General features: G+C 44.9%; 1 protein-coding gene across 1 annotated transcript; it reads right to left on the bottom strand.

Moving 5' to 3' along the window:
* Positions 1-1,090: 1,090 nt before the first annotated feature.
* On the bottom strand, positions 1,091-14,109 carry rel (v-rel avian reticuloendotheliosis viral oncogene homolog). Its single transcript, XM_080507764.1, has 11 exons — positions 14,040-14,109; positions 13,853-13,891; positions 12,346-12,485; positions 12,093-12,241; positions 10,824-10,915; positions 5,623-5,763; positions 4,565-4,669; positions 4,136-4,354; positions 3,960-4,025; positions 3,176-3,250; positions 1,091-3,070 (listed from the first exon to the last, which is right to left on the bottom strand). Exons 1-11 carry the CDS (start codon positions 14,044-14,046, stop codon positions 2,157-2,159), a joined length of 1,947 nt encoding a protein of 648 aa, XP_080363890.1. The 5' UTR covers positions 14,047-14,109; the 3' UTR covers positions 1,091-2,156.
* Between the last annotated feature and the right edge of the window lie 1,165 nt (positions 14,110-15,274).

Here is a 15,274-nt window from a genome sequence, read left to right as displayed (position 1 = left end):
TTATATTCAGGGTGGTTCTTCTCAGCGAGGCAGGAAGTCAGTGGCAGACTGCATTTCATCTGACTCCCAATACCAGTGAACACAAACATCTGCAAGCACATCCTGGATTCCTTGGTAATGACGTTTCAGGAACCACTGATCGTAAAACCACTGTTCCAAAACCCGATTAGAATAAAAAAAAATACAAAAAAACAACCTCGCAATAGAAGAAGTAATAGAGAAATTATTTGGTTTTTCATCTGTACCTCTTTACACTATCCTTTCATCATTTTCTAACAAAATTAACCCAAAATTCAACCAAACAGGGAAATATTGAGGTCAGATTACAGTAAATGTATTATAAGATTAAATAAAACAAAAAAATCATGCAGAAATAAATGTTATTTTCAGACTCCACTCGTACATTTTTAATCACGATTTTGTTAAACAACGTACACAAATCACACAAAGTGACTTGAATGATGACATTTTGTTAATGTGTCAGCAATAAAACACAGTTTTAGATTCAGGCCAAAGCCGTTGTGCTAACTGTTACTATTTCACCAAATTGCTGTTTGCTCAGGAATTGAGAGCATTTTTCCACAGAACTGCTCGGCTGAACTGAAGAAGATGCAAATGATAGAAATAAGAAAGGTCTAACTCAGGCAGGCATTTCAAAGTAACACAAACTTCCCAGTTGCGACTGCTCGAGGAAACTGGACGATCCGGTGAAACCCAGTAGGTGCAATATGCAAAAATCCACAAGATTGGACGGTATATTGTTAAGAGGTGAGCGCACCAACCACGGCACCATAAAGTTTCTATCCAAGTAAATAGTTCCACTTTATTCTCACAGAAGTTGCCACGACCTTTTCTGTTAGTAACTTCCACAACAAGTGGTGTGAGTGTGTGCTTGTGAGTGTGTGTGTGTGTCTGCCTGGGATTGGTTTATGAGGTTTTGTTTGCGTGATCACAACAAATGTAATAATTCAGGTTGACTCCATGATCCATTATTTTTTTTCCCTATCTGCAAACATCTGTTTATGTGTGATGTACGTTTGTGAAAATCCTCTGTGTAAAACATCGAATAAACGACAAAAGATATGGAAACAGCAGACTGTTTATTAAGAACCGAGCTTGTAAAAATAACACAAAGTAGTCATCAAAATATATAAGTTCATTACAAGTAAGAAATCTTGTCAGACAGAGGAAAGGTAATTGTGTTTGTCCATAATTAGACGTGTACCATCGGCCCTTGAGCGAGACGCCTCGGGGGGGGGGGGACATTTATAAGGACATAATAAAACATGGAGCTGACATCTGCATGTGTAAACCCTCTGTTAGAAAAGCGCTGCGAAATCCAGTTAACACATGCGATGGCTGGGATGACATAGTCATTACAAGGGAAAGACACCACTCAACGTGCCTCCACCCACTCCCTCAATGGAAGTTTCAGTACCGTGCCAGTTCATGAGGGTTTCAGCACTGTTGCTTTCACTCTCAACTTTGGCTAACACGTATGAACAGAGTGCACTTATGAACAACTCCAAGACGACAGTAACATTCTTTACCTGACAGCTTTAGGGGTGAAAAGTTTTGTGAAAAACAAACAATCACTCATGCTGTATTTTACAATTAATAGGTGAAAAAGGTCACCCCTCCAAAGAAGCATTGACTGTACAGTATGTTGACAGTGATGAACGTGTCGTGAAAAGATAGAAAAAGTAGTACATTCACTTATTCGGAGAAATAGCGCTGTTTTTGCAAAGCCGTCATTGCATCTCAAGGTTTGGATCTTCCACCTCGGAGAAACCAGCTGATTTGATGCGAGCTCAGTTTTACCCGACATCCAACCAAGCAAATCAAAGACTCGTCGACTCATCAAACACCGCCACACACCATCCTAATAATATTTAGTAATGAAAATGTCTCTCCTTAAATTTACCAATGGAGACTTGCCAAATGTGAGGCCAAGTGAACAATCAAAGTCACAATGTCGTCATGTTTGGCAATGACAGAAGCCTCCCTATTGACGTCTTCTGAAGAAGAAACTTGCACGACGTCGGAACACAATGCGTTTGGCTCCAACTTGACAATCCAGGCATATGAGAACGATGAGTCTGCTGAGCCTGATTGCATTGGTCACAAATTGACACGCTACCAGAAAGACTCTCCTTTCAGTTGCTCTGGCGACTTGATTTCATCCAGTCGTCCACAGTTGCAAAGTGGCCTCCCGCAGCCATGTTATTGTTTGCATATGGATTCTGCAAACTTCCCAGAGGCTGCGTGATGCCGCTACAGTCTTGTCTCATCGGCTCCATGCTGGTGCCATTGCTCATAGCACGGGGAACCAGGTTTGTGTAAGTATTTCCTTGGCTTTCCCTCGGTGAAGACATGAGAGCACTGTGGCTCTCTTGCCCCACCGGAACCTCCTGCTTTAGGTGGAAGCCAGGCTGAGCCCCACCTCCGATCACGCTCTTGAGAAAATCTTCTCCTTCCATCTCCTCGTTAAAGGCAAACGACGAGCCGAGCCCCTGAGACCCTCCTCCACCTACAGACCCCGATCCGTTGAATGTGTTCTGTGTGGCATTGTGGGCACCGAAACCGGACCACATGGTGTGGAGACCCTGGTTCTGGGTGCCCAAGATGTTCTGAGCTTGAGTGTCGGGGGCGAGCGCCTCCTGTTGACGCTGCTGGTGGAAGATGGACTGGGACTCTGAGCGGCTCATGGCGGGGGGCTGAGGCTGGCTCAGTAGCTGGGCCTGAGGAACCGAATCCAAACATTGCAAGTCCCGCATGGAGAGCTGAGGAAGCCCGCTGTTCTCGCAGGTGTTGTGGGAATAACCGGGCATGCGGTTTGTTTGCTGCCTGCTGCTGTTGGGACGCGACTGAGTGCCCCCGGATGGGTTTATGGTCACCGTGTCCATTGAGAGTGCCGGGTTAGGGTTCGCCCACTGGTGGCTCATTTGTAAAGTGGACGCCTGAGAGGTCATCATTACATTCTGGGGAGTCGACTGGTAATGCGGATTGAACCCGGTGGGTGGTTGCTGCATGGTGCTCTGGGTCTGCCTCAGGTAGATGTTGCCCATATCTGAAAAACAAAGTGACTTTGAGTGGGATAGCAGTATTCTACTATCGTTGGTTAAGCGTTTGCAAACAGCAATCTAATCTGCCCCCTTGAGGAGAACTAACTTACCTTTGCGCATGTGACTCATGGTACTCTGTGGCACTGCCTTCGGCCGACTCATGGCCAATCCTGGGAAATGATGACCTGGAGACGGGCAAAACACAGTTGATGAATCGTTGCTGTATGAATCTTGAGGCAAAACTAAAAACTATGGTTGGTTCAGGTCAGGCCGCACATTGGTGGAGTGCAGGGGTGTCCAACCTCGGTCCTTGAGGGCCCCAGCCCTGCATGTGTTAGCTCTCTCCCAGTTGCAACACACCTGATTGCAATGAGTGAATCATTATTGGGCTTTTTCACGACCTTGGTGATGACATCATCATTAGAGTCAGGTATGCTGAAGCAGGGGGAGAGCTAAAACAAACACACTACACCAGGGTTGGGCCCCCCTGGTGTAGTGTGTAGGTATCTTGGCTCACACAAAGAAGACCCCAGTTCAGTTTTGGACTTGGGGACTTTTTGTGAGGAATTTCAATTTTCTCTTATTTCTTCATGCTTGTATGTTTAACTGATGCTCTAAATTGGCTATGGGTGCAAATGCGTGCATGTGTATGATGGTCTATCTCAGTTTTTACTGCGTAGAGGTCTAGGGTATACCCTAAGGCATCAGATATAGTTGAGTTGTCAGGTGTGTGGGTTGAGCTCTATAGTACAATGCTCCTGCTTAGTCAGCACTTCTGTTGGGAATGACGCCAGCAGAATAAACCATTTGGATATTTTGGCTTTAATTTTGAACAGTCAGAAGATACACCTCCATCTTTATATTGAGTCTGTTTATATGTATTTTTTTTTTTACCTGATAATCCTGATATCTTCATCAAGTGCTCCCTTCTGCGCTTCTTCTCATTGCAGCCGTAAGGATCTGGAGCAAAAGAAATGCAAAGGTCACGTACTGAACGTCACTGAAAGCGACCAACATCCAAAGAGAACCGGCGATGGTCGAAGGTATCGTGGAAAATGGTTCCCGCTCACCTTTGTCATCGGGCAGATATCTGAAATCCATCGGTTGGCTGACCTCCTGGTCGGAGGGCCGGCGCAGCTGCATCTGCACAGTGACAGACTCTGTGATGGAGGGGTTGTAGTAGGACGGGGTCTTGAAGACGATGGCCACCTGGCGATGAACATCAGCCTGTGAGAAGGAGCCTTTGGCCTCCCAGCCGTCGGCGGAAAAGAACCGCACCTCAATGTCATCTGGAGAAAAGAGTTTCGATGGGATGACAGGGGGAGAAAACTGAGTCAAACATGCAAAGAGGTGGCCGCTGAGGATGTGGAAAGTAAAATGGATGGATTGAATGGAGAGGACAGAAAACAATTGCAAACTTTATGAAACGTTCATTAGAGTGATATGTATTATATAGCAACATAAAAAAAAACAACAACAACCAAACAGATAGTTTGTACCTTTTTGTACTTTGTCGCACAGTAAAAAGATCTCGTCTCCTCCTTTAACACTGCCGCTGTTGCGGTTGACCCGACAGATCCTCAGTTCGGCTGTGTTTGGGGCTCCTGGACAAGCGGAAACAGGGCGTGAACGTGCAAATTGACAGGTTGCACTCTGAAGTGAAAGAATAAGACAACTAGACTCTGGTTTGTTGACGTGTTAGACTCTGAAGGGAACCACATTCAGTCGAAGCCTCGCCGGGCTGGGTCACATGTCACATGCCTGCTGTCAGAAGAGGAAGTGCTCCATGGTAACGGTATAGTTTGAGGGTTAGTGTGTTTAAAGAACTTCCCCTTTCTGTGAGTGTGTGCAGGGAACTGTGAACCAGTTCGTTATGTGCAGTGTTTGTAATAGCATTGAGACAACTGGACACACGTACACAAGTCTTACATCGAAGGTGATGCAGCCGCTGGAACTGAATGTCCCGCATGTGCAAACACAACTTGCTACTGATGTAGCAATTCTTACGCAGTATGACTGACATCATAACGCGGCGAGAGAAAGAACTGTATATATGAAATCTACAAGATGCTGGAATGTATTCATTGTGGATGCCTGGGTAACTTTCTCATAATGTTTTGTCGACAAATTTTGGGAAGTCGCATAAAATGCACGTTGGCGGGAAAAATGGACAAATGTGGTCACTTTATGAATAAAAGCGAGGTCATTGTTTTGTGCGGTTGTCTTTCAGAGTACCGCAATCTTCTGATGGGACTGTGTGTTAGGTTTTCAGAAATAGCTATGCTTCATATCCAAATTGTTATATAAAAAAAAAAGGATACGAAAAACCCCAAAATAACATAGAAGTTAGTTGTAGAGAACCTCACTTTTTCATATTGTTCTGGGGACAGGGTGACTCAACTCACCCTCTTATGTTTCAAAATGGCATTGCGACACATAAGAGCTGAGGGTTTGGCGTTAGCATGTGCACGGCAGCAGGATATGAGCTCATAGGGCCTGTTTACACACTACCAGAAAATTAATCTGATGACGTGGTGTAAACGTCTCCAGCACTCACTATTGTCGTAGATGGGGTTGCTGACGATGGGGTTGAGAGCTTGGGTGTACTGGCCGTTCGCGTCCTGCAGGAAGACCTGGATGCAGAGGCGAACCACGTTCAGGTTGTACTCCTCCGTCTGCAGCAGCTCCTCTCGCGGCACTGCAGTTAAACAGAAAAATGGATATGATAGCAGTGAGATGTTTTTTTCTTTAAAAGAGCAGTCTTGTGAATTTCTCTTGGAGATTATTAAAGTATTTATCTATCTATCTATCTATCTTCATCTTCAACCTTTTATTGTCTTGTTTGATGCCCAATGAAAATAGAACATGAGGAATCGGATGAAAAGGCATTCAGCAGAAGGTTGTTCCATTTTCGTGGTAATAACCTCAAACTTAGTGGAATGGAAATCGTCAGAGTACTGAGAACAGGCGACTGTGGTAAGATTCTCCCACACCCTGCACAGGTAAGCTGTGAAACCATATAAGGCTTCGACTCTGACCACTGACTGTGAAGAACAAGATCTGCGACTCAACTGCTGTTGGCAGGGTTCTTTCAAGTAAAAGCAGCAACAAATAAAGCGAGAGAGCTCATATTAGATCTGGACTAAACTTTGTTCAAAGTCATGAGAGTCAAGCGAAAGGTATTTCTTCAGTTTGCGCAAACAGATCATCCTCTCTGTAAAAGCATAGTGTCATCGGCATCATGGCACAGAGAGCCTGCAAAGCAACAACTTCAAGCATGAATGATAAATTACTGAAACATAGTTGAAGTAAAGCCATTCCGGAGTAGATGGATCAAAGAGTTTACCTAAATCCAGGAGAGAAGTTATGCCTGGACTTGAAAATTCTCGTTTACGCACCAATAATGTGCAATGGGAGAGATCCGAAATTGTTTTATGAAAGAAGAATAAGACTATTTATATAATCTGAGTGGTTTGACTGCAGCAGTTGAAGGTGTGTCGACTGAATACCAAGTGTAGACAGCCCGATATGTACCGACAACCTCTGAGTCAAGACAAAGGCATCACAGATTTCTAACATGTTCAGCTCACATCTGCACACACACACACACACACACACACAAGCGTCACACATCTCACCCCCAGAGGGAACACGCAAACACACACCTTGCGGGGACCCTTTCTCACTGACAGACGCCCTCACAGTTGGCTTTCACACCGCCCACACTCCCCTTCCTTCCACCTCTCTACTCGTATCTCCGGTGGAGGCCGTGCCCGCCCACAGCGTGACGCTCTCCGCGACGTCACCCACCAAACTGGAAACATCTGACGAGGCTCCGTGAGTGACCACAACGGCTCCTGACGTGTGTGAAAGTGGTGGGACTCGAGCGGGTGTCTCACTCTACACACTCATGTAAACACAGATAGCCTGCATACCACGGTAATAATACGGGTATATTCCCCTACAAGGTACACAGCTCAAAAAAAAAAGAAACAAAACACAACACAGAGGGAAAGTCCTCATCCATGATGGATACGACTCCTCCTGCAAACCCAGGCTGTTTGCATTCTGCTGTCACAAGCCAAGAGCTTTGTGCATCAAGCCTTTTGTCAGTGAGAAATTGTTAAAAAAAATAACAAAGGCTTGCTGAGTTCGACATGAACACTCACGCTCTGATATTAGATATCAGATTGAGTCCAAACATGCCTGCATGTCTCCAGCTTTTGTAACAATTTATCACCTCATGTTAAAAAAAAAACCCTTCAAAGAAAAAAAAAAGTCTTCTTTTAAAGATTTACAAGACCAAATGTGTGCTCATAAGCTGGAAATGCAAGAAAACAACTCCATGTTCTTCAGAGTAACAAAATGCTGCAAGAATGTGTAATACTGAGCATTACAACTAAAGTACAGGTAAATGACAGCAGGTTTTCACTATGACCTTCAGTTAATGTGTTACCTGTGAAAGCAACTTCACCTGCATGGATGAATAATGAATAACTTCACTGTATGATTGTGAGGAAAAAGCTTGAACTCGTAGAAATCATTGTCTGTGCACACTTTTCACCATCATTCCATGAATGCAGGTGGGAAAAAAAAAATCAGCATGCAGAAGAGAAACATAATTTAAATAAGGAAGTCTACTTTTTAATTTCACAGTATTTATGTGTGTGTTATTGGACTAAAACGGTTTTAAAGCATCAAATAACCCCAATCATACCTGGTATTATTTGACAACAAGATTTAAAAACAAAAAAGACCAAAACAAAACCAAAAAACCTTAGACTGCTGAGCAGTTTTCAGATCGACACCATTTTGTTTGCACACTTCCTCAAATGTTCAGGAGTTTTTAGCGCGCTGGTGCAAAAACAACACATTCTATTGTCCCAACGTTTCGTCAAACTCAAAATCTGTATTACAATAATGAGCCGTTCTGTGGTTGGTCTTTAGGAGATATTGAACTCCAATGAGCCATAACATTAGAACCAGTTAAAGTGTCTTATGTTGACAGTCAGCAGGTGGGACATATTCAATCGCAAGCTAATATTTGGTCCTGAAAGTTGATGTAACTAAAAAAAAAAAAAAGTCTTCAAAACTGCATCTTTTGTGGGTTTTCCTGGTCGGCAGAGGTCAGGAAAAGAAGAAACATTGTCTACTACTGACAAGATCATGCACGGGTGGACACGGATCATCATAGTGCCATAGAACAGAAGTCTGGTAGATCCATGCCTCGATGGGTTTGATCACCAGGAAGAACAAACTGGGCGCGTGGTCATAATGTAATGGCTGATTCTATGCACGACTGCACACTGATATGAAATTCGACATTCTAAAACAACACTGGAAGCCCTGCAGCCTGATGCTGCTGTGCTCGGTCTCAGGTTTCTGTCCGGGTCATCATGTCCGGGTGCAGCGGGCTCGCAGGTGAAGGGAAAGTGGGTTGCGGTGGAAAGACGCCCGGGCCGAGCCGCCGGGGCGGCGGGGCTGGCGGTGTCAGCGTGACCGTGGGAGTAGAAATGTGAGTGCAAGCAAGAAAAAGGAGGCAGGTGACAAGTCTCGCCACAAAAAGCCTCCCCGCTGCATGACTCACACACTTTTACCACCTGCGTGGAGGCAAATCGCTGCGGGCGTCTGCATGCAACTGTTACATCACTGCAGGACGGCGGGCCGTCGCTTCACGCTATTCTGGCAACGCAGCGGCAGACCTCTGGCCCAAATGAAAATCTAAGCATCCTATCACGAGAGTGTCATTGTCGTGCAGCTCAAACAAGAGATTCTGCGTCTTCTTCACACTTTCTGAAAACGGTTGCGATGCCACGCCGACGCTGGAGTGTTTAAACGAATGCCGGCACTTCAAGGTGGAGCGTCAGTGGCTCGACATCGCATGGCGCCACTTCGTCTTATCTTTGGTCCTCGGCACAGGAAGCAGCTGAGTTTCACAGCAGAAGAAAAACTGAAGAGGGGAAGGCTCGATTCAGCTGCCCACTGCACAAACAAGCTGGCCCTGCAACCTGCGTGAAGCATTGCGCAAACTGCCCACCTGACTGTCTGTCAAATGTCTGTCACTTCAGCCATGATGCTCAGTCAGCCATGATTAAAACAAAATAAAGAAAACTCTTGTGAACATGGTTGCCATTGCCAATCGTGTTATTTATTAACCTCGATGTCTGATATATTCAGGGGAATGATAAAAAAAAATGTCTATAAAAGGAGGCTAATAAAAGGTTAAATAGTTTGTTAGAAATAGTGAAGACAGCTAAATCCACGAGAAAATTTAATAAATAAATACAGCTAAAATAGTTAAAACGATCAGGGATTGTTCAAATATGCTAATATGGCTAAAACTGCTAAAATGGCTAACAGCACACAATAAAGTGGCTAAAATTGCTTGGAGTGGCTAAAAACAAGGTCAAAAAGGTGAAAAAAACAGCAAAATGGATGAAAACTGAACCAGCTAAAAGATCTAAAACGGCTAAAACTCCTCGATGAAGATAATTTACAAACTCAGCAAAGGTGGCGAATGGAACAAAACAGCTCAAATGAAAAGGGCAGACAAGCTAAAATCGTAGCAAACGACTAAAACCACTGGAAATGTGAAAAAGACAAACGGCCAAAACTAGGAAACTCGCTAGAAACAAAGGCTAAAAAGCATAAAATCTGAAAAGAGTCGAATCAGGTGAAACCAGCCATTAGTACATAAAATGCTAACACAGCATTTTTCTTTTTCTTTTTTTTAACAAAAAGTTGTGCAGCTCCGTGGCGGGAGAGAGAAGTGGTCAGAGACGCCCGGCGGACTGTGGAAGCTGCTACAGACGCGTTCCACGCTGCTGCAGAAGGCCTCTGTCTCAACCCCGTGGCGAAGCTTCCACGTCCCTCCTCGCTTTTCCAGACCTGCGAAGCCTTTCATGGGAGCTGGGGGAAGCCCCCTCGCTGCAGTCCCCACCCCCCCAGCCCCACTCTTTTAATGAATCCTGCATTCCCAGCTCTCACGTGGCATCCTGCACGCCGCTGAATTGAGCAACTGTGACCAAGAATGGGGAAGTGGGCTCAACGCCTGTTTGTACACGAGCGGACGGAGCGGCGGAGGCTGCTGCACGGCCCCGCGAGAGAGAAAACCCTCGTCTGAGGGCGAATCTGACCAGTGGGCCACGACAAGCAAACACTTCTTAACAGCTGTTCTCCGAAGGGTTTAACTGGAACTGAGTCTGTACTTCGATTTCCGTGATTATTTCAATTAAATAAAAGGCTTCAAACTGTAAATTATAAGATTGGAAAATAAATAAATAAATAAAAACTTGACAAACGTCCTCTGGCAGGAGAGTTTGAGCAATATTATATTATAGCATTTTTATATTAAGATTACTCATATATTATACATACCATCTGTGACCACTGGGTGTCACTGTATTGCAACAGAAAGCTGCTACAGTAGCAAAGAAAACCTCTGTTATGACTTTATTTCTTAAAAAAACACAAAAAGAGCTGCACAGCGTATTTAGTATCGCAATGATACTGAGTATTGTAATAATATTGAGTATTTTGATCGCGTTAAGTACTGCGATAAAAGATATAGCTACGATACAAACACGTTTTTGTCTGTACATTTCAAAAACAACAAGTTGAATTTGGCGTGTGAAAAAGTTTTTAAAACCATATTTGATGACTCAACACCCCCAGGACACAACATTTACGCAAACGCCATCGTTTTGTGGGTCTTTGGCCTGATAAAAACCCGCTAGTCTCTGATTGCAGGACACTCACCATTGAAAGGGTTGATTCCTCGGGTGATCCTCTTCACGATGGCGTCTTTTACTTCCCTCCGCCTCACGCACTGGATGCCCAGGTTCTGAAAACTACGTCAACAACAACAACAAGACAGGTGATGAAATGGCGGAGCTGCAGCCAGGTGGTGGTGACGCAAACAGCAGCCGCGCCCCAGCAGAGCAGCATTAACATGCAGTTATTATTGAAAAAAACAACAACCCCCCCCCGGGAAAAAAACCCAAACAAACAATGCTGCTGTGGAGGAATCTCAGTGACGCAAGTGATCTCACCCGTCCGGTCGAGCAGATCCTATCACCGCCAGCACATTTCTCATTCACTGCATTTCTATTCATATCTGTTCCCATCTAATGTACTCATTCCATTTATTTATTACACACCATGAAGGGTGCGGGCACACACACACACACACACACACACACACACACACACACACACACACACACACACACACACACACACACACACACACACACACACACACACACACACAACAAAGACGTGATGTCACTTGGGGAATTCCCATATTGCCAAACTCATCACAGACATGGTTTGACAAATATGTTCTCTCTGTGTGTGTGTGTGTGTGTGTGTGTGTGTGTGTGTGTGTGTGTGTGTGTGTGTGTGTGTGTGTGTGTGTGTGTGTGTGTGTGTGTCCACAAGTTTTTCTCTCTCTGCCATTCGGAACATAGTTATTACAGATCAGAGTCCATAATATATATATATATATATATATATATATACACTGATTATAATGCACACATTAACTGGAGGCACTCCTCCACCTTCACTGCCATTGTTTGGAGAAATTAGCAAATTGCAAGAAAGTGATGTTAAAGCAGAAGCCGAGATTCATTTTTTCATTTCAAAAATGCTAAAACCGTTAAAAATTGACAATTTGAGTAGATAGAAACCATTAAACTGGCTAAATTAGCTGCAGCAGTTAATACGGTTAAAACAGCCAAGTTGCCCAGAACCTTTTAGCAGCTTTTTTTTTTTCCATTATGGCTCAAACTATTTAACCATATTTCAGTAAACGCATCAAACATCAGTGAAAATTGAATGTTAGGTGTGTTTGGAGAGGGTTGAGTTTTTGAGCGGTAAAATGTTTGTCAGAGGCCGGGTGCTGATTAAACCCGAGACTGGAGGTGTCGGTCTGGTGGCGTGTGAACACCACCAATCCCCCCCCACCCACCCATCCCCCGGGGGGGGGGGGGGGGGGGGGAGAGACCGCGAGGGAGCACTCACGCGATCACTTTGCGGTCGGGGCCAAACTCGGCCTCGTAGAACCCGTCCTTGCAGTCCTTGCCCACCAGGTCGTGCGGGTGCGGTCGGTACGGCTCGTTCACCGTCACCAGCGACACGCGCACCTTCCCCTTGCCGGAGTAGTTGAGGATCTGCGTGAGGAGACGGGTGGGGGGGTGAGAAACGCTGGCGGAGGGGGGTGGGGGGGGGGGGGGGGGGGGCGATGGATGGAGGTGTAGGGTGCGTGGGGCCCGACCTGCAGGCTGGGGTACGTCCGGTTGTTGTCGGAGCTCCTCTCGCCGGGGATGCTGCCGGCAGAACGGCCCTCGCACTTGTACCTGAAGCGCATCCCCCTGGGCTTGGGCTGCTCGAACATCTGGATGGACGGCTCGGCCACTGGAGGGAAACAAACCCGCCAAACGGTCGGTCAGGACGATTTGCTCGATGCTCGAGCTGCCAGAACGACGAATCAGACTAAAGCTGCGATACGCTGAACTCATGTTTGCAGATCAAACTGTGCAGAACAGGGATTTTTTTTTTGCACAAAGAAACGTAAACATGCATTTTCAAGTGAAAACGCTCCGTCTGTTTACATGGACAACAGTGTAGTGAGCCTGGCCATCCACTAGTGGGTGCTGTTGGTTTGTTGTTGTAATGAAACCACACACACACACACACACACACACACACACACACACACACACACACACACACACACACACACACACACACACACACACACACAGACGACAACACGCTGTGAACCATTACAATGGAAGGTCACAGACATTCTCGTGGACAGACGACCAAGTTGCATTGTCACTACGGTGACTGTCAAAATAAAAGTACAATAAGTCCCAGGAGAGTATGGACTGGGTGGTGTAAAGAGAACACCCCAAATCCATCAAAGGTTTTGCGTTTTTCACTTGAAAACTATTCCAACAACAACAACAACAAAAATCATAGTTAACTTGGTATCAAACATCAAGAGCTAATATGACTAAAACAAGAGGAGCAGCGGCTGAAGCACTATGCAGCGGGAGACCGATGCCGGTGTCAAATTACAAACACAATATGGAATCCAACATGCATTTTTTCCCCTTCGAAGCACCTGTTCATTTAGCCACTGCAGATTAAAGGTAACGAGCCTGGTGTCAAATTACACCCACTCCAATGCTGGACGTTGACCAGCGGGAAGTGGCCTGAAAGCTGGACTTTCAAAACAAAAAAGGACTCTGATTGGAGAGAAGTTAAAACTAGTGAGATTCATTAAGAGTTCATCGTCACCGATGTTGAAAACTTCCTCACATTTGTATCAATGATCTCTTGTAAAACTCTCATTCCAGCTGAAGCTGTGACTGGAGCAAACTGTGGAAGTTTGACTTTCTTTCTTTTCTTTCTTTTTGCATGAAACAAACGTGTCCCCGCAGGATCCTCTGTGTCTTCAGAAGAGGAACTAAAACTCATCCGGGAAGTTGCTGTCTCGTTTTCTTTTTTTTTTTTTTATATTTGGACTGCATGATTTTCTCTGACAGCAGATTTTCTCTCAGTCCAAACCCCAGAGGGGGGAGAGGGGGAGAGAGAGAGAGAGAGAGAGAGAGAGAGAGAGAGAGAGAGAGAGAGAGAGAGAGAGAGAGAGAGAGAGAGAGAGAGAGAGAGAGAGAGAGAGAGAGAGAGAGAGAGAGAAGAGGAAGTGCAGTGACACGGATCTGCACTTTTCAGCGGAGACTTGTGAAAACATGCAGGAGATGAAATGGACTCACTGAGGTGTGGATCGTCCCCGCGCATGGAGGGCAGCAGAGCTGTAACACACGCACACACACACGCACACGCACACACACAGGTTAGGTAATAATGATGATCACATTACTGCTTTCAAACGAGGAGGAAGTTCACATAAAGCCTGATGAAGGCGCGATGTTCAGGTTCAGTAGAAGAGGAGATACTCACCCTCCATGGTGCGCGCGCGGCGTGTGAGTGTGTGTGCGTGTGTGTGTGTGTGTGTATCTCTCCGTATAGGTGCTCCTCGGCAGACTGAGCGTGACAGCGGACACAAAAGTGCTTTTAGTCCGGGGAGAGGGGGGGTGTGGTGGGGGGGGGGGGGAATTCCCCTCCGTCACGTCTGAGCCCGCCAATGAGGGGGGAGGAGAGAGGAGTCACTCCTCCTTCTCTTCCTCCTCCTCCTCCTCCTCCTCATGCGCGCAAGAGCGCACGGGAGCGCACATCCACGAGCGCACAAGACTCCGGTACCGGCGGACTACCCGCCGATTCACAAAGATCCCTTAAAAAAAAAAAGAAAAAAAAAAGTAATTGGATAAAGCTCAAAAGTGTGAGTTAAAACTCCTCACACAGTGTGTGAGGATCAGGAAAAAGACCCTTTAGAGGCTCTCGACTAATAACAAGTGAGACTTTATTCAGCCAACAAAAGGAGATTGAGTTCTAGCGGCAGACCCACGTTGCTCAGCGACACGAAGAAATAAGAATATTAAGGACGATATTGGATTCTGACAAATGTTTAAATGGTCCAGCATTTAAAAAAATAAAAGGTTTTTGAATTGCATTTACAACAAAAACACACGTTTGGATCAATGACTGGCAATTACCCAGGGGATATTTTTAAAAAGAAATGTTAAAAATGAATACATTTTTATTTGTAGATATTATTTTTATAAGAAAGTTTCACAGGTCACACACACACACACACACACACACACACACACACACACACACACACACACACACATATATAAATTTCCCCAAATTTGAACAAAACAGCAGCTGTGCAGTGGACAAACACATTTGTTTATATATGTTAATTGTAATAAAAAGATGTTGTTGGATGGTCGTCATTCTGATGTCCTCAGCTGTATATGCGCAGTTCCCCAAGTGTCTAATAGGGGGCGCTGTTTCCTCATCTGTTCTTCAAGCTGAACCTTTTGAGCATTCAAAGACTATAATAACAATAAACGTAAAATTACAATTTTGCTGATATGGAATAGAGGAACTTTTTTTTTTAACCGATACCCAAATGATTTGCTTCCACTAATTAAAAAAGAAATGCAGAGAAAACACAATTTTAACATTTTAAACCATCTGAAAGCCCTTTTATAACCAGACTATAATTGGATTTTAGAATTTTGATGATTGACCTGCTCTCATATTTAAATATTAGCATTTATATCTTT

The sequence above is a fragment of the Blennius ocellaris genome (assembly GCF_963422515.1).
Source record: "Blennius ocellaris genome assembly, chromosome: 13".
Classification (NCBI taxonomy): domain Eukaryota; kingdom Metazoa; phylum Chordata; class Actinopteri; order Blenniiformes; family Blenniidae; genus Blennius; species Blennius ocellaris.
Note: the sequence above shows the minus strand (reverse complement) of the source record. Positions and strands in the feature narration are given on the sequence as shown.